Source organism: Mustelus asterias, chromosome 12, assembly GCF_964213995.1.
Source record: "Mustelus asterias chromosome 12, sMusAst1.hap1.1, whole genome shotgun sequence".
Taxonomy (NCBI): Eukaryota; Metazoa; Chordata; class Chondrichthyes; order Carcharhiniformes; family Triakidae; genus Mustelus; species Mustelus asterias.
In genome coordinates this window covers 12,741,395-12,762,087 of record NC_135812.1, presented here as the reverse complement: position 1 = coordinate 12,762,087, position 20,693 = coordinate 12,741,395, and the positions used below count along the sequence as shown (strand labels likewise).

The 20,693-nt window shown below is 46.9% G+C and overlaps 1 protein-coding gene across 2 annotated transcripts in view; it reads left to right on the top strand.

Annotated features, from left to right (window-relative positions):
* The first annotated feature begins 19,991 nt into the window (after positions 1–19,991).
* The window catches only part of cluha (CLUH binding protein of NUMT mRNA a), a 102,096-nt gene continuing 101,394 nt past the window's right edge, over positions 19,992–20,693 (top strand). For both annotated transcript variants that reach the window (XM_078224762.1, XM_078224761.1), the window contains exon 1: positions 19,992–20,330. In XM_078224762.1, the coding sequence (XP_078080888.1) occupies positions 20,234–20,330 (97 nt within the window). In that variant the 5' untranslated portion in view covers positions 19,992–20,233. The remainder of the gene's footprint in view (positions 20,331–20,693) is intronic.

Below are 20,693 nucleotides of genomic sequence, written 5' to 3'. Positions count from 1 at the left end.
ATCCGAAACACGATGGCGAAGGGTCATCCGGACTTGAAACGTTGGCTCTATTCTCTCTCCACAGGTGCTGTCAGACCTGCTGAGATTTTCCAGTGTGTTTCTGTTTTTGTTAGGGTTAGAAGAGGTTTGCGTGGGGCATAAATCCTGCACAGATCTATCAGGCTGAATGGTCTGCTTCTGTGCCGTAAATGCTACAAATGTGACCTGAATTTTATGCCAACATCGCCCCCCTCCCACCAACCACCCCCCGCCCCCCCCACCCCAACCCACACCACCCCCAGCTCTGGAAGAGAGTGGGCCAGATGGGGGGAACCATACAAGGGATGGCAAGGCAGGAGTCACGATGATCACTGCCTACCAGCTTCTGCTGATTTTACAAACGGTGGGGTAGGTTACAAGGAGAGGCTGGATAGACTGGGACTTTTTTCTCTGGAGCGTAGGAGGCTGAAGTGTGATCTTATAAAGGTCTATAAAATAATGAGGGGCGTAGATCAGCTAGATAGTCAATATCTTTTCCCAAAGGTAGGGGAGTCTAAAACTAGAGGGCATAGGTTTAAGCTGAGAGGGGAGAGATGCAAAAGGGTCCAGAGGGGCACTTTTTTCGCACAGAGGGTGGGGAGTGTCTGGAACAAGCTGCCAGAGGTAGTAGTAGAGGCAGGTACAATTCTGTTTTTAAAAAAGTGTTTAGACTGTTACATGGGTAAGATGCGTATAGAAAGATATGGGCCAAATGTGGGCAATTGGGACTAGCTTAGGTGTTTTAAAAAAAAGGGGCGGCATGGACACATTGGGCTGAAGGGCCTGTTTCCATGCTGTAAACCTCTATGACTCTATGACTGTATGAGGTGTTGGCCAGTTAGCTTACCCCTAGATCAATTAATGGCCACTTACCAGCATTTTCCTGCCACTATTGGTATTTTATCAGCAGCAAGAGATGCCTGCACCATGTGGCAACCGGTAAAGCCTGGCAGGAGGTGTTGGTTTGGAGGGAGCCCTTGTCTTCAGGCACCCTGTGCCCAATGAACAGCCCTCTCCCAGCAGTAAGGGCTGCCTCCACTTTTCCCCTAACCGATCACCCGCCCCCTTTCCGGGGCATGCCTGACTTGCACTGGTGAAGCTGCCTCACTTAGCTGGTTAGGTGCCCTCTGCCCTGCCATTGCTTTTCCTCATCAGGGACTGGCTGCAATCCCAGCATTGACCACTGCTCCTGGGCGCGCTGCAAGGACTGGCCTTCTGATTGGCCAGCAGCTCTTGGAGGTGGGACATCCTCCCGCTTGGGGGAAGAAGCTGGTGGTAAAACCCAGTCATGGCTTCTTGGACAGGCTCACCCCTGACATTTCAGCTGGTTGGTGGAGCCACCACCTCTCTGAAAGATTCCAGCCATCTTACCTGCCATTCACGGTACGCTCCCGCTGCAGCGAAGTCGGAGAATTTAGCGGCCAGCCAAATCTCCAGTCACCGCAGCAGGATGGGAATATCCCACCAGCGGTGATAAGATTCCAGCCTATATTGTTGTTTCTAAACATATTTTCCAAGCTTATTAGCACAATCGCTCTTCCATCTAGAATATTCTGTGTTCTCTTCTGGGAACGATCCTTCACCACATCGGTAATCATGGTAATGACAAAGGTCTGTCCTGAAGTCATAGAAGACTGCCCAAATATACCCATGATAGAAACATAGAAACTAGAAGCAGGAGTAGGCCATTCAGCCCTTTGAGCCTGTTCTGCCATTCATTGTGATCATTGAATTCAATATCCTGATCTCCCCTTCCCTCCTCCATATCCCTTGAACCCTTTAGCCCTAAGAGCTATATCTAATTTGTTCTTGAAATCAGGCAATGTTTTGGCCTCAACTACATTCTGTGGTAGTGAATTTCACACATTCACCATCCTCTGGGTGAAGAAATTTCTCCTCACCTCAGTTCTAAAAGGTTTACCCCTTATCCTCAAACTATGACCCCTAGTTCTGGACTCCTCCACCATCGGGAACATTCTTTCTGAATCTACCCTGTGTAACACTGTTAGAATTTTATAAGTTTCTATGAGATCCCATCTCATTCTTCTAAACTCCAGTGAATATAATCCTAACCGATTTAGCCTCTCCTCATATGACAGACCTGCCATCCCCGGAATCAGCCTGGGAAACCTTCGCTGTACTCCCTCTATAGCAAGGACATCCTTCCTCAGATAAGGACACCAAAACTGCACATAATATTCCAGGTGTGGCTTGATCAATGCCCTATACAATTGCTGCAAAATATCCCTATCCCGATACTCAAATCCTCTCGCTATGAAGGCCAACATACTTTACTGCCTGCTGTACCTGTGCCCTTACTTTCAGCGACTGATGCATGAGGGACTCCAAGGTCTTGCTGAGTATCCACCTCCCTCAATTTACACCCATTCAAGTAAGAATCCGACTTCCTATTATTGCTACCAAAGTGGATAACCTCACATTTATCCACATTATACTGCATCTGCCATGCAGATGCCCACACACTCAGCCTGTCCAAATCACGCTGAAGCATCTCTGCATCCTCCTCACAGCTCACCCTCCCACCCAACTCTGTATCATCTGATAATGCTGGTTACTTCAAACTTCAAACATTCAAACCATCAAAATCATCAAGCAGATAAAAACCAGCTGCTCCATCAAACCTGCCATGTGCATACGCTAACTTTGATTTGATTTGATTTATTATTGTCACATATATTAGCATACAGTGAAAAGTATTGTTTCTTGCGTGCTATACAGACAAAGCATACCATTCATAGAGAAGAAAACAAGAGTGTGCAGAATGTAGCGTTACAGTCATAGCTAGGGTGTAGAAAAAGATCAACTTAATGCAAGGTAGGTCCATTCAAAAGCCGGGAAGAAGCTGTTCTTGAGTCAGTTGATACGTGACCTCAGACTTTTGTATCTTTTTCCCGAAGGAAGAAGGTGGAAGAGAGAATGTGCGGGGTGCGTGGAGTCCTTAATTATGCTGGCTGCTTTGCCGAGGCAGCGGGAAGCGTAGATTGTGTCAATAGTCAAACATCTCACAACCTTCACTCCCCTGGAGAGAGACAAAGAAAATCAAGGAAAACTCCAATAGGGGAATAATACGCTGTAAATGTTCCATTCAATATGAATTCTTCCCAAGTCACGAACTGGTCCAGCTCCTCTTTGGGCAATAAATACTGGTCCAGCCTGCGGCGCCCACATCCCATCAATGAATTTTTAAAAATAGCTCCCTTTTGAAGGCATTCGGAGAATGAGCGCCTACCATTAGTTTTACTGCTACTGGCCAAAGCCAGGTGCCAGCCTCCCAACAGCATTAATGTTACATTCATGAATTCCTGTCCCGCCTCCGGTCAGGGAGCGGCACCTCTTATGGGCAGCACGGCGGCAGAGTGGTTAGCTCTGCTGCCTCACAGCGCCAGGGACCCTGGTTCAATTCCAGCTTTGGGTGACTGTCTGTGTGGAGTCTGCACGTTCTCCCTGTGTCTGTGTGGGTTTCCCCCGGGTGCTCTGGTTTCATCCCACAGTAAAGGTGTGCAGGTTAGGTGGATTGGCTGTGGTAAATTGCCCATTAGTGTTCCAAGATATGTAGGTTAGGGGGATTAGTGGAGTAAATAAGTGTAGATTACGAGGATAGGGCCTGAGTAAGATGCTCTATCGGAGAGTCGGTGCAGACTCAATGGGCTGATCGGCCTCCTTCTGCACTGTAGGGATTCTATAACATCTATGAGACCAGGAAGGAGTTTTAATGACCTGTAAAAAACTGTAACTGGAAACTGAAAGCCACATATAACACAGGGGGTTAAATGGCATGTGGTGCCACGCTCTTTGTAATGTAAGCATGAGCCACATCTGTTGCTGCACTCCAGATGTTGCAAGTGGCTGCAGAAAAAAAGGATGGCTCTGCTCGGAAACTTGTCTTTAAATCCTGTGGAGGCACTAACCTTCCTGTAAAAACAGGGGTAACTCTGGAAATGGAGAGGGAAGGAAGTGATATATTGGGAACATGCATTCATTGTCCAAAGATGTGCGGGTTAGGTGGATTGGCCTTGCTAAATTGACCCTTAGTGTCAGGGGGACTAGCAGGATAAATGCATGGGGTTACAGGGATAGGGCCTGGGTGTTGTTGATGGGCCAAGTGGCCTCTTTCTTCACTGTAGGGATTCTATGATTCTCTTGTCATTCAGTTTGTGTGCTTGGAATGATACTAATTTTTTGGAATGCAGTCACAGTAAAACATGAATGGCACACATTATCCCAAGATTTTAAAATCTATCCAACTGGTGCGTGGAGATAAAACAGCGACAAGTTTGTACTTTCCATTAAGATCAAGTGTAGTATGGATTGGATGCTGCACTTGGTTGAAGCCATTGGGTCACATTTAAGCTTCATATGTTTCATATGAAGCAATTTTTAAAAGCGGTATCTCGGCCTTTTGGCTAAGATGCAAATGAGATCAAGCCTTGGAGGAGGAAACCTCCCCCTCCTCCAATCAGCTTGGCTCATGTAGATCAGGCCCAAGACAGGTGTGAAGGCCCTGTCTTGTCAGCCTGGATCGGAAATGTCTCAACTTGTTGAGACTCTGAATTGGACTTGATTTGATTGAATTGGAAAAGTATTTTTAAAAAATTATCTGTACACACTGCTACAAGTGAACAGTTTGCTTTCTATATGTCAAGCTGACAAATAATGGCAAGTTACTTGATTTCTGTGTCTGTGTACTGTTGGAGAACAGATAACTACTCCATCTGACGAAGGGGCATCGCTCCGAAAGCTTATGGTATTTGCTACCAAATAAACCTGTTGGACTTTAACCTGGTGTTGTGAGACTTCTTACTGTGCTTACCCCAGTCCAACGCCGGCATCTCCACATCACAAATAATGGCAGAACCAGGACTGAAATTTAAGTGTTGGAGATTCTGGGTATTTTACTGTGCTGAAGGGGAGATGATGGCCTAGTCGTATCGTCACTAGACTATTAATCCAGCTAATGTCCTGGGGACCCGGGTTCGAATCCCGCCACAGCAGATGGTGGAATTTGAATTCAATTTTTTAAAAATCCCTGAGAATGTCATCTCATCAATCTTTATAATATGCCATAGGTAACTTTCCTGAAATCAGTGCAAGTCCGACACAAGTAAACAATTGCACACATCAAAGGCCCCCACAAATTATCTTGAAGCAGTAAGTTCAAAAGCAACTGAAGGGAGGTTGTGTTCTGCGAATATATAAATGTTCACTTAAATAGGCTATTGCTTCTCCTGCCTGGGTAAGATGATGGCCTAGTGGTATTATCACTAGGCTATTAATGCAGAAACTCAGCTAATGTTCTGGGGACCCGGGTTCAAATTCCGCCGTGGCAGATGGTGGAATTTGAATTCAATTTTTAAAAATGTCTGGAATTAAGAATCTACTGATGACCATGAAACCATTGTTAGAAAAACCCACTTAGTTCACTAACGCCCCTTAGGGAAGGAAATCTGCTGTCCTTACCTGGTCTGGCCTACATGTGATTCCAGAGCCACAGCAATGTGGTTGATTCTCAACTGGTTCAATTCTGGCCTCGGGTCACTGTCTGTGTGGAGTCTGCACGTTCTCCCCGTGCCTGCGTGGGTTTCCTCCAGGTGCTCCGGTTTCCTCCCACTGGAAAGACGTACTGGTTAGGTACATTGGCCAAGCTATTTGCCCCTTGATGTCCCAAGTTGTGGTACATTAACCAGCTAATCTTGACAAACATGTTTCCTAGTTCCTATGTGAATCATAGACTCCTGACAGTGCAGAAGGAGGCGATTCAGCCCATCAAACCTGCACCGACAATAATCCCACATAGGTCCTATCCCCATAACTCCACATATTTATTCCTCTAACCTACACTTCCCAGGACACTAAGGGGCAATTTAGCATGGCCATTGCACCTAACGCGGATATCTTTGGACTGTGGGAGGAAACTGGAGCACCCGGAGGATACCCACGCAGACACAGGGAGAATGTGTAGACTCCACAAGACAGTGACCCAAGCTGGGAATCGAGCCAGAATCCCTGGCAGTGTGAGGCAGCAGTGCTAACCACTGTGCCACTGTGCCGCCCTGAAGAACAGCTCCCTAAGTGGAAAGACAGACCGAGCCTTCCATACTTCCACCATTTACAAGTGACAACTTAATGACTGGTTGCCTGGAACCAGTGAACAAACACTTTTGGCTATGAAATGAACAAGCACTTCCCAATATGGGCCTTTATTTACCCTCCTGCTCCCAAATCTCCAGAAAAGTCCACTTGGAGCCCGAAACACTCTGCCGTGTCGATATTTATTCAGGGCCTTGGGGAGTGGAGCCTGGTTCCTCATTTCCTCCTCGGGCCAATGCTGTCTGGAACGGTTCAGAGCTTGGGGGCTTCCCAAATTTAATCTCAATTGATCAGTGGTGTTTCTGGTTGAGCAACATCCTAAGTCAATAAACAGTAAGGAACACCGGCACCTTCCCCACACTCGTATCCCTACAGTGTCACCAGAAAAAACCTGATTCCATCGTCACTACAGCTCTGTGATCACACGTCGCAGAGAGCAGATTAGCCCCAGTGCAGCTATTGCGATTATGCATTCTAATCAATAACCTTCAGTCCAATCTCAAGGCAGCAGGAAGAAGGCAAAGAACCTCGACTGCACAGCAAAACAAATGGCTGTGGTTGCAGACATTTGGTAATGATTGTTTACTTGTTGATCTTCAGTTGCAACATGCCATCAATTCAGACTGTGTTTACGCAGTATGGAGACCCATATGGAGCAATGGATGTCAGGGCCTTCAACTAGGCAAGCTTAACCGTGGGTACAGTGGTGCGTGGAACAGAGTGTGCTGAGCAGTAAACAGTGCATCTACTACACAGCAGCATTCAACTTTCGTCACAGGATTTCACAGTCTCATTGCCATTGATGTGTAGCCGTCAAACACAGCAGCCAATTGGCACAGAACTTTGAGATGACGAAACCAGCTAAATTGTATCGAATGGTGATGGTTTGTTTGAACAAGGGGACAATTTCCCTACTCTACAAACAGTGCCATTGGATCTTTTACATCGACCTGAGCAAGCAGACAAAATAAAAGGAAAACTTGCATCTACACAGCACCTTTCATGGGGAGGCGATGGCCTAATGGGTATTATCTCTAGACTATTAATCCAGAAACTCAGCTAATGTCCTGGCGACCTGGATTCGAATCCCGGATGAAATTTGAATTCAATAAAAAATATCTGGAATTAAGAATCTACTGATGACCGTGAAACCATTGTCGATTTTCGGAAAACCCATCTGGTTCGCTAATGTCTTTTAGGGAAGGAAATCTGCCGTCCTTACCTGGTCTGGCCTACATGTGACTCCAGAGCCACAGCAATGTGGTCGACTCTCAACCGCCCTCTGAAATGGCTCAGAAAGACACTCCATTCAAGGGCAACTAGGGATGGGCAATAAATGCTAGTCAGCCAGCATGACCCATGTCCCACAAATGAATATATTAAAAACATGTCCAGAAATGCTTTATAGTCAATTTTGAAGTGTAGGACGAATTTAATGCCCACACACCTAGGTGGGTGAAGAGGTGGGGGAGGCATTTAATTGGGCAGGAGGGTACCAGGTGAGGACCTTGCTGCCTTCCTGCCGCTGCCCCTTTAAGGGCCTCATCCGGCTATCTCTGGTACCTTGAGCTTGTTTGCTTACTGGTCCTTGAGCAAAGGCACTCACTCCCTGATTGAAGGACCTGGTATCAGGAAGGAGACGGCCCAACTGAAAGCAATCCCCCTGCCTCGGATCTTGACTCACCCTGTGGCTTGGGTGCCTTGCTCATCCTAGGTTTCCGATGGGGTCATTGCCAGAGGCTACCTACCACTGCTCTTCCAGTGTTTTTAAAGTTTATTTATAAGTGTCACAAGTAGGCTTACATTAACACTGCAATGAAGTTACTGTGAAAATCCTCTAGTTGCCACACTCCAGCACCTGTTTGGTTACACTGAGGGAGAATTTAGCACGGCCAATGCACCTAACCAGCACATCTTTCAGACTGTGGGAGGAAACCGGAGCACCCGGAGAAAACACATGCAGACACGGGGAGAACGTGCAGACTCCACACAGTCACCCAAGCCGGGAATCGAACCGGGGTCCCTGGGGCTGTGAGAGAGCAGTGCTAATCACTGTGCCACTATGCTGCCCAGTTGGTAAAGGCAATTAGGAGTTGATTCCTCCGAATTAAGGTACTATACTACCAGCATGGAATGAAAACGGACATGGTGCCCACCCCTTCAGAGCTCGATCGACTTCCTAGGCTTTCATAGACAATGCAGCAAGGGTTGGCCACTTGAGTCAAGTATCAGAAAGCACCTGGTGCCTACAGAAAGTAGTCTCCCAACATCAGGTTAAAGTCCAACAGGTTTATTTGGCAGCATGAGCTTTCAGAGCACTGCTCTTTCATCAGGTGAGTGCAGGATTTGTTTCACAAACAAGGCATGTATAGACACAAACTCAAGTGCAAGATAATGGTTGGAATGCAAGTCTTTACAGGTAATCAAGTCTTTACAGGTGCAGACAATGTGAATTGGAGGGAGGGATAATCACAAGTTAAAGAGGTGTGAATTGTCTCCAGCCAGGACAGTTAGTGAGATTTTGCAAGCCCAGGCAAGTTGTGGGGGTTACAGATAGTTGAGATGAATCCAAGATCCCGGTTGAGGCCGTCCTCGTGTGTGCGGAACTTGGCTATCAGTTTCTGCTCGGCGATTCTGCATTGTCATTGGTCGTGAAGGCCGCCTTGGAGAACGCTTACCCGAAGATCAGAGGCTGAATGCCCGTGACCGCTGAAGTGCTCCCCTGACAGGAAGAGAACACTCCTGCCTGGTGATTGTTGAGCAGTGCCCATTCATCCGTTGTCATAGCTTCTGCATGGTCTAGCCAATGTTCCATGCCTCGGGACATCCTTTCCTGCAGCGTATCAGGTAGATAACATTGGCCGAGTCGCAAGAGTATGTGCCGTGTACCTGGTGGGTGGTGTTCTCACGTGTGATGATGGCATCCGTGTCGATGATCCGGCACGTCTTGCAGAGGTTGCTGTGGCAGTGCCTACAGGGCCATCAGAATCAGTCAGTGTGTTCGGAGTAGGAGGTGAGAACTTGTGAGGCGTGGTGACTTAGTTTAAATTAAAATAGCGTTTTAAACAACTTCAAATATATTATCAGGTTGAATCATTCAATTACTATTTCAAGACAGATTACAGAGAACAGAAGAGTGCGCACTATATTTAATGATCTAAATTTATTACATTTCAATCAGTTCCTGCAGTCCTCTTGTCAAAAAACGATTTACTTATTATCTGATAGCAGACTGACTCATTCAGTGATTGCTTCCCCGCAGCCTAAATCAGTTTACTTTGCAAGATGTTGCTTTGTGTTTGCATGAATAATTTGACCTTTGTTTTTGGAAATATAAGGATTGTGACACCATCGCACTCCAAAGGGTCGTGAACGAAGCCCAGTCCATCAGGCAAACCAGCCTCCCATCCATTGACTCTGTCTACACTTCCCGCTGCCTCAGAAAAGCAGCCAGCATAATCAAGGACCCCACGCACCCCGGACATTCTCTCTTCCACCTTCTTCCATCGGGAAAAAAATACAAAAGTCAGAGAACGCGTACCAAACTGAAGAACAGCTTCTTCCCTGCTGCCATCAGACTTTTGAATGGACCTACCATATATTAAGCTGATCTTTCTCTACACCCTATCTTTAACGACAATATTACGGCCAGAATTCTCCCCCAAAAAATTCTAAGTGCCAGATTTGCGTAGAAATCTGGGGGCAGGGCCTATTCCCGCTGGAGAGGCCGGCAGCACAGTGCTGAGCGGGCCACTGTGCATGCGCCGATCTGTCATAGCGGAGATCAGTGCATGTGCAGTAGCCCCGCACTGCCAGCCTCCCGATCGCTGGCCGATCCCCACACCCCGCCCCAATGGCCAGGCCCGATCGCTGTCCACCCTCCCTCTGTCACTGATACCAAGTGCAGAGTGGCAGTGGGACTCCCCCCACCCCCACCGATCTCCTCCCCACAGGCCTCCCTCTGGCTCCACCCTCTTGACACTGCCTGATGCCTGGTGGGCAGTGCCAAGGTACCCCCTGGGCATTGCCACTTTGTCCCTTGGGCAGTGCCAGGGGGCTAGGCTGGCACTGCCAAGCTGGCAATGCCCTTACCCCCGACCTCCTGGAGGGCCTCCATTGCCTCCCTTCACACCAGCGGGGTCAGGCTGCCAGCTCCCCTTTAGTGGGGAACTGTTGTAAACCTCACTGGAGTGAAACTCTCCTTGATTTGATTTTGATTTGATTTATTATTGTCGCATGTATCAGCATACAGTGAAAAGAATTGTTTCTTGCGCGCTATACAGACAAAGCATACCGTACAGAGAAGAGAGTGCAGAATGTAGTGTTACAGTCATAGCTAGGGTATGGAGAAAGATCGACTTAATGCAAGGTAGGTCCGTTCAAATGTTTGATGGCAGCAGGGAAGAAGCTGTTCTTGAGTCGGTTGGTACGTGACCCCAGACTTCTGTATCTTATTCCTGACAGAAGAAGGTGGACGAGAGTACGTCCAGGGTGCGTGGCGTCCTTAATTATGCTGGTTGCTTTTCCGAGGCAACGGGAAGTGTAGACAGAGTCAATGGATGGGAGGCTGGTTTGCATGATGGATTGGGCTACATTCATGACCTTTTGTAGGTCCTTGCAGTCTTGGGCAGAGCAGGAGCCATACCAAGCTGTGATACAACCAGAAAGAATGCTTTCTATGCCCCCTGTAATGATGACCAGTCCGGGGCTACTGTTTGTATCACAGCTTGGTATGGCTCCTGCTCTGTAAAAGTTGGTGAGAGTTTCTGGTTTAAAAATGATTTGATTGGCCTCTTTTCCTCCAGAGCTTTCTTGTATGACCTTTTTGAAAAAGTATCTTTTTAAAAATTACATTTCTTTTAGAGCACTTTGCAATGTTAAAAAATTGTTCCTTTTATTTTTAAAGTGCTACAACCGCCTCACCACTGAGGTGCTCTTAATAATGTCACCAGGAACAACCTGATGACTATTTGGAGTTACTCCAGGTCACTCTTACGGCCTTCCTAGTGGCCAGCCAGTTATTGCACGGTTTAGGTAGAGGTCTCCCTCCTGTTCTCTCAGCAGAACACATTGTGTGGCAGGGGAATATTTCCTGTAGAGGACAGAGAAAGAAAAGGGAAATGGCTTCCAGAAGTGGGTTCAGAATTGAGGTCTAGTAAACATCCTCTTTCACCCCTGGCAACTGTGTTCAATTCCACCCTGCAGCAATGAGACCAAAGCAGGGGTAGCAGTAGGACTATATAACCTGTGCATGGCACAAAGGGTCCCGAGACAGTGGGTGTTCCCTGGACAAAGCCAATGTTTGTAACCATCCATTTCTGGCAGCATTGGGTAGTCAGGACAGAATGAATACTCAGCTGAACTTAAAGTCTTGTGGGAGGCAGTTGTATTGTTACTAGACTAGAATGCAGAAACCCCAGGGTAATGCTCTGGGAACCTGGGTTTGAATCCCACCACAGCAGATCGTGAAATTTGAATTCAGTTAAAATCTGGAATTAAAAATGTAATGATGACCAGGAAACCATTGTCGATTGTTCACAGTAACTTCATTGCAGTGTTATTGTAAGCTTTACTTGTGACTAAGTAACTTAAAAAACCCAGCTAGTTCACTAATGTCCATTAGGGAAGAAAATCTACCATCCTTACTCTGGCCTCTGTGTGACTCCAGACCCTCAGCAATGTGGTTGACTCTCGAATGACCTCTGAAATGAAGGGCAATTGGGGGTGGGCAATAAATGCTGGGCCCAGCCAGCGACACCCACATCCCATAAAAATTAATTTTAATTTTTGTTTTAAATCAGCTTGACTGCTCTGTATGGACCTTCCTCATCATCCACAAAATCAGGGACATCATTAAGTCTGAACAACCCCTATGATAACACGCTTAGAGGTCCGAAACCAAACCCTTTGCTCAGGACCCCCCCATAAGGTAATTGCTGCCCTGAAGGATAAAAGCCTCCTCTATCTGCTGGCCATATACATTCTGTGTAAAATTAGGTTGGCAGTCTCAGTTAAGTTCCTTACCACAAGGAGCCCATAGCTCAAAAGTGGCACTATCCAGCAAAATCAAAGAGATCATTAGGACGTTTTGTGCGAAAAATAGAGAAAGTCACAATGCTGGAGTAGGAAATAACATTCTGAGGCTTTGGGACTGGAACACATAACATTGAAGTTTATTTATTAGTGTCACATTAACACTGCAATAAAGTTACTATGAAAATCCCCTAGTGGCCACACTCTGGCGCCTGTTCGGGTAGAGTCATAGAGTCATAGAGGTTTACAGCATGGAAACAAGCCCTTTGGCCCAACTTGTCCATGCCGCCCTTATTTTTTTTTTAAACCCCTAAGCTAATCCCAATTGCCCACATTTGGCCCATATCCCTCTATACCCATCATACCCATGTAACTGTCTAAATGCTTTTTAAAAGATAAAATTGTACCCGCCTCTACTACTACCTCTGGCAGCTCGTTCCAGACACTCACCACCCTGTGTGTGAAACAATTGCCCCTCTGGACACTTTTGTATCTCTCCCTCTCACCTTAAACCTATGCCCTCTAGTTTTAGACTCCCCTACCTTTGGGAAAAGATATTGACTATCTACCTTGTCTATGCCCATCACTGTGGGTACACTGAGGGAGAATTTAGAATGGTCAATGCACCTAACCAGCACGTCTTTTGGACTGTGGGAGAAAACCGGAGCACCCGGAGGAAATCAATGCAGACACTGGGAAAACGTGCAAACTCCACACAGACAGTGCACCCGAGGCCAAAACTGAACCTGGGTTCCTGCCGCTGTGAGGCAGCAGGGCTAACCACTGTGCCACCGTGCCGCCATGTGTAGGTTAGAGGGATTAGTGGGTAAATATGTGGAGTTACGGGTATAGGGTCTGGGTAAGATGCTCTGTTGGAGGGTTGGTGCAGACTCGATGGGACAATGGCCTCCTTCTACACTGTAGGGATTCTATGAGTCTTTGTGTATCAACTTCATCCACTTGGAAATAGAGGGGGAGAAATGAATTTTGGGCAGTAGCACAAGGTGGGCCATCATGAATCTGCAGCCTCTTTTACATTCCATAATGAGAGAAAGCCAGGTGGGGTTTGAAATGTGCCACTGACATGTGACACAAGACTTATTTCACCCCCACATCCTTCAGAGCACAAAATGCAAATTCTGCAACAATGCAAGTGTGAAAGCATTACCCAATTCGTAGTGGCTACCCAGGGATGCATGTGGAAGAAAATACAGCAGTTATGTAAACAGTGCCAGTCTGGCTCTGTTCCCTCCCACAACATTGACCTGGGTTCGATTCCCAGCTTGGGTCACTGCCTGTGTGGAGTCTGCACGTTCTCCCCGTGTCTGCGTGGGTTTCCTCCGGGTGCTCCGGTTTCCTCCCACACTCCGAAAGATGTGCTGGTTAGGTGCATTGACCACCCTCTCCCATTCTCCCTCAGTGTACCCAAACAGGCCCAGAGTGTGGCGACTAGGGGATTTTCGCAGTAACTTCATTGCAGTGTTAATGTAAGCCTACTTGTGACACTAATAAATAAACTTTAAAGGAGAGGGCCTGGGGAAGATACTCTGGTAGCACTCATCACTGATTCAAGAGGTTGTGGGTTCAAGCCCATTTCAGAAAAGTGAGTGCCTAATGTAAGCAATGCAATGCTGAGGGGGAGCTGCGCGGTTGGAGGTGCTATCTCTCCAATGAGATGTTAGACATTTGCTTGCATGAGTACATGTGCAAAAACCCCAGGAGAGAGCAACTGGCAATGCTCTTGGTGTCTTAAACAATATAGCTCTTTCAAACAACATCACAAAATGGATGAAATGTCTAATTATCTCAATGGCTGGTTAAGAGAGTCAGTGGTGCTCACACTTACTGCTGCTTTAACACTGGCATACTTCAAAAGTAAATCATCAGTTGTGAAAAAGTTGAGGATTGCCTGAAGGTTTGAAATGATGTGAACTGGTATAAATGCAACTTCTTTCCTCAGCCTGGTGACTATCGTCAAAATGCAGATCACCCCCGGCTGTGCTCACAAATGTACATTGCCTTATGACCAGATTTCAATGTAAATTTTTCATTTAAAATGAAGATTTACATGGAAAGATTTGCTTATGTTAATAGGAGCTCTGTGCCTTGGTTGATTGACCTACATAAGAACATAGAATCCCTACAGTGCAGAAGAGGCCATTCAGCCCATCAAGTCTGTAGCCTATTGACTCTCTGACAAAGTATTTTACCTGGCCCTCTCCCCTGCCCTCTCCCCATAACCCCACACATTTACCATGGCTAATCCCATCTAACCTACACATCTTGGGACACTTAGGGGCAATTTAAAATTTATTTATTAGTGTCACAAGTAGGTTTACATTAACACTGTAATGAAGTTACTGTGAAAATCCTTTAGTCACCCCCACTCGGGCACCTGTTCGGGTACACTGAGGGAGAATTTAGCATGGCCAATGCACCTAATCTTTCAGACTGTGGGAGAAGATCGGAGCACCCAGAGGAAACCCACGCAGACATGGGGAGAACGTGTAGACTCCACACAGACAGTGACCCGAGCCAGGAATCGAACCCAGGTCAATCCTATGGGAGGAAACCCACGCAGACACAGAGAAAATGTGCAAACTCCACATAGACAGTGATCCAAGGCCGAGAATTGAACCCAGGTCCCTGGCACTGTGAGGCAGCAGCGCTAACCACTGTGCCACCGTGCTGACAACTGTTGGTAAGTGCTTGATAGAGATGAAGTCTGTTGGTCAGGTCAGTGAAGGACAAACCAGTCACCAGCTACAGCACAGTGGATGGGTAACCACCAGCTACAATCGAGGTGACAGGGGAATGATCTTTACAAGACAACAGTGCCCAAAGCAAGATCCCAGACCTGATAGATACTTATCTGGAGCTGCATTTGAATAAATGGAGAGTGGTGCTGGGTGCTTGTGGCACTCCCCGGTGGGGGTTGGAGTGGGCTTTGGGAGGGTGTGGGGAAAGGTAATTGTGCCATCAATGGAACCACAGGCGTACTTTTGCCCCTCTGCCTCATGCCTCTACCATGTCCTTGTGCATGAGTCGCAAAAACTCAGTCTGCAGGTACAACAGGTGATCAAGAAGGCAAATGGGATGTTGGCATTTATCGCGAGGGGGATAGAATATAAAAGCAGAGAAGTCTTGCTGCATCTGTACAAGGCATTGGTGAGGCCGCAGCTGGAATACTGTGTGCAGTTTTGGTCCCCTTACTTGCGAAAGGATATATTGGCCTTGGAGGGAGTGCAGAGAAGGTTCACCAGGTTGATACCGGAGATAAGGGGTGTAGATTATGAGGAGAGATTGAGCAGATTAGGTTTGTACTCGTTGGAGTTTAGAAGGCTGAGGGGTGATCTGATAGAGGCATATAAGATAATGAAGGGGCTGGATAGGGTAGAAGTGGAGAGATTCTTTCCACTTAGAAAGGAAACCAGAACTAGAGGGCACAGCCTCAAAATAAAGGGGGGTCAGTTCAGAACAGAGTTGAGGAGGAACTTCTTCTCTTAGAGGGTGGTGAATCTCTGGAATTCTCTGCCCACTGAAGTGGTGGAGGCTACCTCGTTGAATATGTTTAAGTCACAGATAGATGGATTTCTGATCGGTAAGGGAATTAGGGGTTATAGGGAGCAGGCGGGTAAGTGGAACTGATCCACTTCAGATCAGCCATGATCTTATTGAATGGCGGGACAGGCTCAAGGGGCTCAATGGCCTACTCCTGCTCCTATTTCTTACGTTCTTATGTTCTTATGCCTTGCTGTTGATTGGTGGCCATGGGAATCTTATTGTCGGTTGTGCGTGAAAGGGGTGGGTCGGGTGTCACCTCTGCTCATCGGTCACTGGTTTCTCAAACAGACATTGAGCCTTTGGGGATGCCTAGAATATGGACCTGATGACTTGGCAGTGGGTTCAAACACTCGTAGGCTGGCCACAGGCTACCCCACTGCTGGATTGACATATTTTGTACCTATTTTAAGCCTGAAAGATTGGTGCAATGTCTACGAATTCCTCCGCTATGGCTATGAGAATGTTAATATAAAGTGAACAGGTAGAAATTATATCTTCTATGTTGTCCAGATCATGCTGCATATGAACGCGGACATCCTAGGGTGCTGCAGTAGCCACAGGCCACCGTTGTAGCGGGAATCCCCCACCTAACACCCCATACTGTGGTGTCTTGGCCGAAAAAGCCATATTTTTAGATTTAAAATTAAATTTAGACTTAGATTTTTAAATATAAAATGTTGGAGAGAAGGCCCTACATTTTTAGGTGTCCCCTTAAGAAGCCTGCAGGAAAAATCCAACCCATGGTTATATCACTTACTTGAGTAAGGCAAACACATTAATTACATAACACATAGCCATCCTACGGTGCAGAGTAGGCTTTAATACATAAAAGACACATGTTGGGTGTGTGAAGACACTCCTGCAAAACCCATTCAAAAGCCAGAGTGTCCGGTTCCAAACCAGATGACACTAATAGGGAAATAAAAATTGAAACGAAATATTGCGCATTCTGGAAATCTAAAATAAAAACATAAAATGCTGAAGAAACTCTGGCAGCACCTGTAGAGAGACAAAAACAGAGGGGGAGTTTTCCGGCCATTCAAACTCTGCCACCACTGCAAGCGAGGATGGGGAATTTGCTGCTCAGCCAAATCTTCATTCATTGCAGCGGGACCGGAAAATCCCACTGACATGAATGGCTGGAAAATTCTGTAAGAGTTTTAACAACACCAGGTTAAAGTCCAACAGGTTTATTTGGTAGCAAATGGTATTTGCCACCAAATAAACCTGTTGGACTTTAACCTGGTGTTGTTAAAACTCTTACTGTGTTCACCCCAGTCCAACGCCGGCATCTCCACATCATGGAAAATTCTGGCCAGAGCTAACGTTTCCAGTCCACGTGACTCTTCTTCAAGATGTACAAGTATCTGATTACCAGCATGTGCAGCAGCTTTACAATGAAACTGTTTACTGTATGCACCGAAAATGCACAGGTCACTTTCTTCCTCCATAACTGTCATAATTAATCTTTTGATTTGATTTAGTATTGTCACATGTATTGGGATACAGTGAAAAGTATTGTTTCTTGCGCGCTGTACAGACAATGAGTACCGTTCATAGAGAAGGAAAGGAGAGAGAGCAGAATGTAGTGTTACAGTCATAGCTAGGGTGTAGAGAAAGATCAACTTAATATGAGGTGGGTCCATTCAAACGTCTGATGACAGCAGGGAAGAAGCTGTTCTTGAGTTGGCTGGTACGTGACCTCAGACTTTTGTATCTTTTTCCTGACGGAAGAAGGTGGAAGAGAGAATGTCCGGGGTGCGTGGGGTCCTTAATTATGCTGGCTGCTTTGCCGAGGCAGCAGGAAGTGTAGACAGTGTCAGTGGATGGGAGGCTGGTTTGCATGATGGATTGGGCTACCTTCACGACAAACAAAGAACTAAGAACAATACAGCACAGGAACAGGCCCTTCGGACCTCCAAGCCCGCGCCGCTCCCCGGTCCATGATTGAATCCTGAATCCAGGATCCCCGCCCAATTTTCCAGCCTATCTACATACCAATATCCTATCCACCGAGCTGTCCCTCACAGCTACGATGCTTTGTTCATTACAACCTATTAACTCACCCCCACCCCCCCATTCCAGACCATGTGATCTCCAGGGAGAGGCGAAAACCCAGAGTGAAAAACCCCAGGGCCAATATGGGGAAAAAAAAAATCTGGGAAATTCCTCTCCGACCCCCTGAGGCGATCGAAACGAGTCCAGGAGATCACAATGGCCCTGATCGGAAAATGCTTCCCAACCCTAGTCATTTCCACTTCCACGAACACCATATGAATTCCCTGCCCCCGAGACAGGTTCCCAACTATCCGCAGTCTCGCTCTGTACTGGCACCAGCAAGATGATCATAGAATGAAGCCTTGAAACGAGAAACAAGGAACAATTAGCCCGCGCCGCTCCCTGGTCCAAACTAGACACTCTTTTGTATCCCTCCATTCCCACTCCGTTCATATAGCTGTCTAGATAAGTCTTAAACGTTCCCAGTGTGTCCGCCTCCACCACCTTGCCCGGCAACACATTCCAGGCCCCCACGACCCTCTGTGTGAAATATGTCCTTCTGATATCTGTGTTAAACCTCCCCCCTTCACCTTGAACCTATGACCCCTCGTGAACGTCACCACCGACCCGGGGAAAAGCTTCCCACCGTTCACCCTATCCATGCCTTTTGTAGTTTCCTATGGTCTTGGGCAGAGCAGGAGCCACAACCAGAAACCATTGACTATGATTCCATATGCATGTTGTTGTCGATCAAAGGAATAGCAAAGCGCTCTGTCGCTGGGCTTTAACCTTTTTATAAATGCCTAGATTCACCAAACAGAATATTTGTATAAAAATCCCAGAAGAAAAGCCAATTTCTGAATGGTTATCTCCAATCACACACAGTTATCAGAGCTAACAATGCTTCCATCTTTATGGTGAAAGGTCCATCTACATTTTGGTTTGAAAATTTTACATTGCATTTGGTCAACAAGTTATTCCCCCGTACCGCGGCACGGTAGCACAGTGGTTAGCACTGCTGCTTCACGGCTCCAGGGTCCCGGGTTCAATTCCCGGCTCGGGTCACTGTCTGTGTGGAGTTTGCACATTCTTCTCGTGTCTGCGTGGGTTTCCTCCGGGTGCTCCGGTTTCCTTCCAAAGATGTGTGGGTTAGGTTGATTGGCCAGGTTAAAAATTGCCCCTTAGAGTCCTGGGATGTGTAGGTTAGAGGGATTAGTGGGTAAATATGTGAGGTGGGATTGTGGTTGGTGCAGACTCGATGGGCCAAATGGCCTCCTTCTGCACTGTAGGGTTTCTATGATTTTGAATTTCTTTTTGAGTGTTCAGTCCACTCAAAGCTGCACATGCCTAGAATCAGGGACCAAATAAGGAGGCCATTCGTTCATCTTGCTCCTGCAGGCCCTTTGAAAGAGCTTTTCAATTAGTTCCATTCTCATGATCTTTCCCAATACTCGCTCCCAAAATGCTCTTTCCCAAGTATATATCCGATTACTTCTGGCAAGTCTTTTGATGAATTATATTATTTAAACGTCACAAAGAATAGAATCATAGAACCACTACAGGCCATTCTGCCCATTGAGCCTGTACCACCTCTCCAACAGAGCATCTTACCCAGGCCCACTCCCCCGCCAACCCTATACATTTCCCATGGCTAATCCACCTAACCTATACATCTTTGGACTGTGGGAGGAAACCCACGTAGACACTTAAGTCAGTAGAAAAAAAGTACACATTTTGTCGCTGTGAATTCTGTTAAAAATGTGAAAGCACATATTCTCACGTTACAACACCTTAGGTTACAACAGTGAAACCCTAGGGGGTGAACCAATGTGCAAATAAGCTATAGGGGTGGAAAAACGTCCGTTTTTCAACATTTGAACGTGCAATGAAGTCTTTCCAGCTCAGAAGAGCTGGAGATAAAAGATATTCCACAGTCACTCGACTCTGCAGCAGACCTTGGCTGTTGGCAGTTATATGCAAGATGCGTCTCCCATAAACTTTTGTGGTTTTTTTGGGGAGGGTAAAAGTGTTCCCAAAATATTGTTTAAAAAGTCAGGGAAACCAGCTAGTGGCAACTGAGTTAATTCATGTTTTAAAACGAAATCTGTGCTGTTGGGTGGGTGGGGGAATGAGATATATTACTCCAGAGAAGTGGGAAATTGAAGGTTTGCGTGTGTGAGAGAGATCTGGCGTTTCGTAAAGAAGCAAGATTGTGTTTTGGGCGCGTCTCGCCAGCCGTATTGCAGGCAGTCCCAGTAAGCCGAAAGGAAAGGGTCGGAGGTTGAGTTGAGAGTAGAGAGAGAGAAAAAAATACACCACGTGTGTTCGCAGCAGTAGCAGAGCCGGCACCGTCCTTCCCTCTTTCCGTCCCCGCTGCTCTAGCCTGTGTCAGCACCGGGAGTTTTTAACTGCTTTGCAGTTTCGGCGCAAGGTTGGGGGCAGCGGGGGGGAATTGAGGTTGTGGGGGGGCTGGGGAGGAGGAGGGGGGAGAGACAAGCCGAGAGCAGGAACGATGGTGAGCAAAACGGACGAGACCTCGCCGGTGGCTGGCGACACCAGAGAAGGGAAAGAGTTAGAAAATGACATTGGGAAGGAGGCGTGTGACTGTGGTGAGTAAAGGTCAAAATTGCCCAGGAGGGTTATTGGGGGGGGAAGAGAGAGAGATTGAATTAAACCCCCATTTCCAGGCGGAGGTTCCCAATTCATGTTTGCACCAGATTTTAGTTTTTATTAATAAATGGAGAGAGGGTTTGCTGGAGGATTTGAAAGGGGGATTTGGGAAGGGGGAGATTTGAAAGGAGGGTTTTTTGGGAAGGGGGGGGGAGTTGTCAGTAGCTGGAATACAGTGTCTGGAGGGTTTTATTTGGCTCTTGTAGACTAGTTTGTGGAGTCAGCCCCACTTCCCCCGCAATCGGTGTCTTTTTGCTGGTGGCAGCTGCGGGCTACAATGTTGCCATCCGGCCCCACATTGT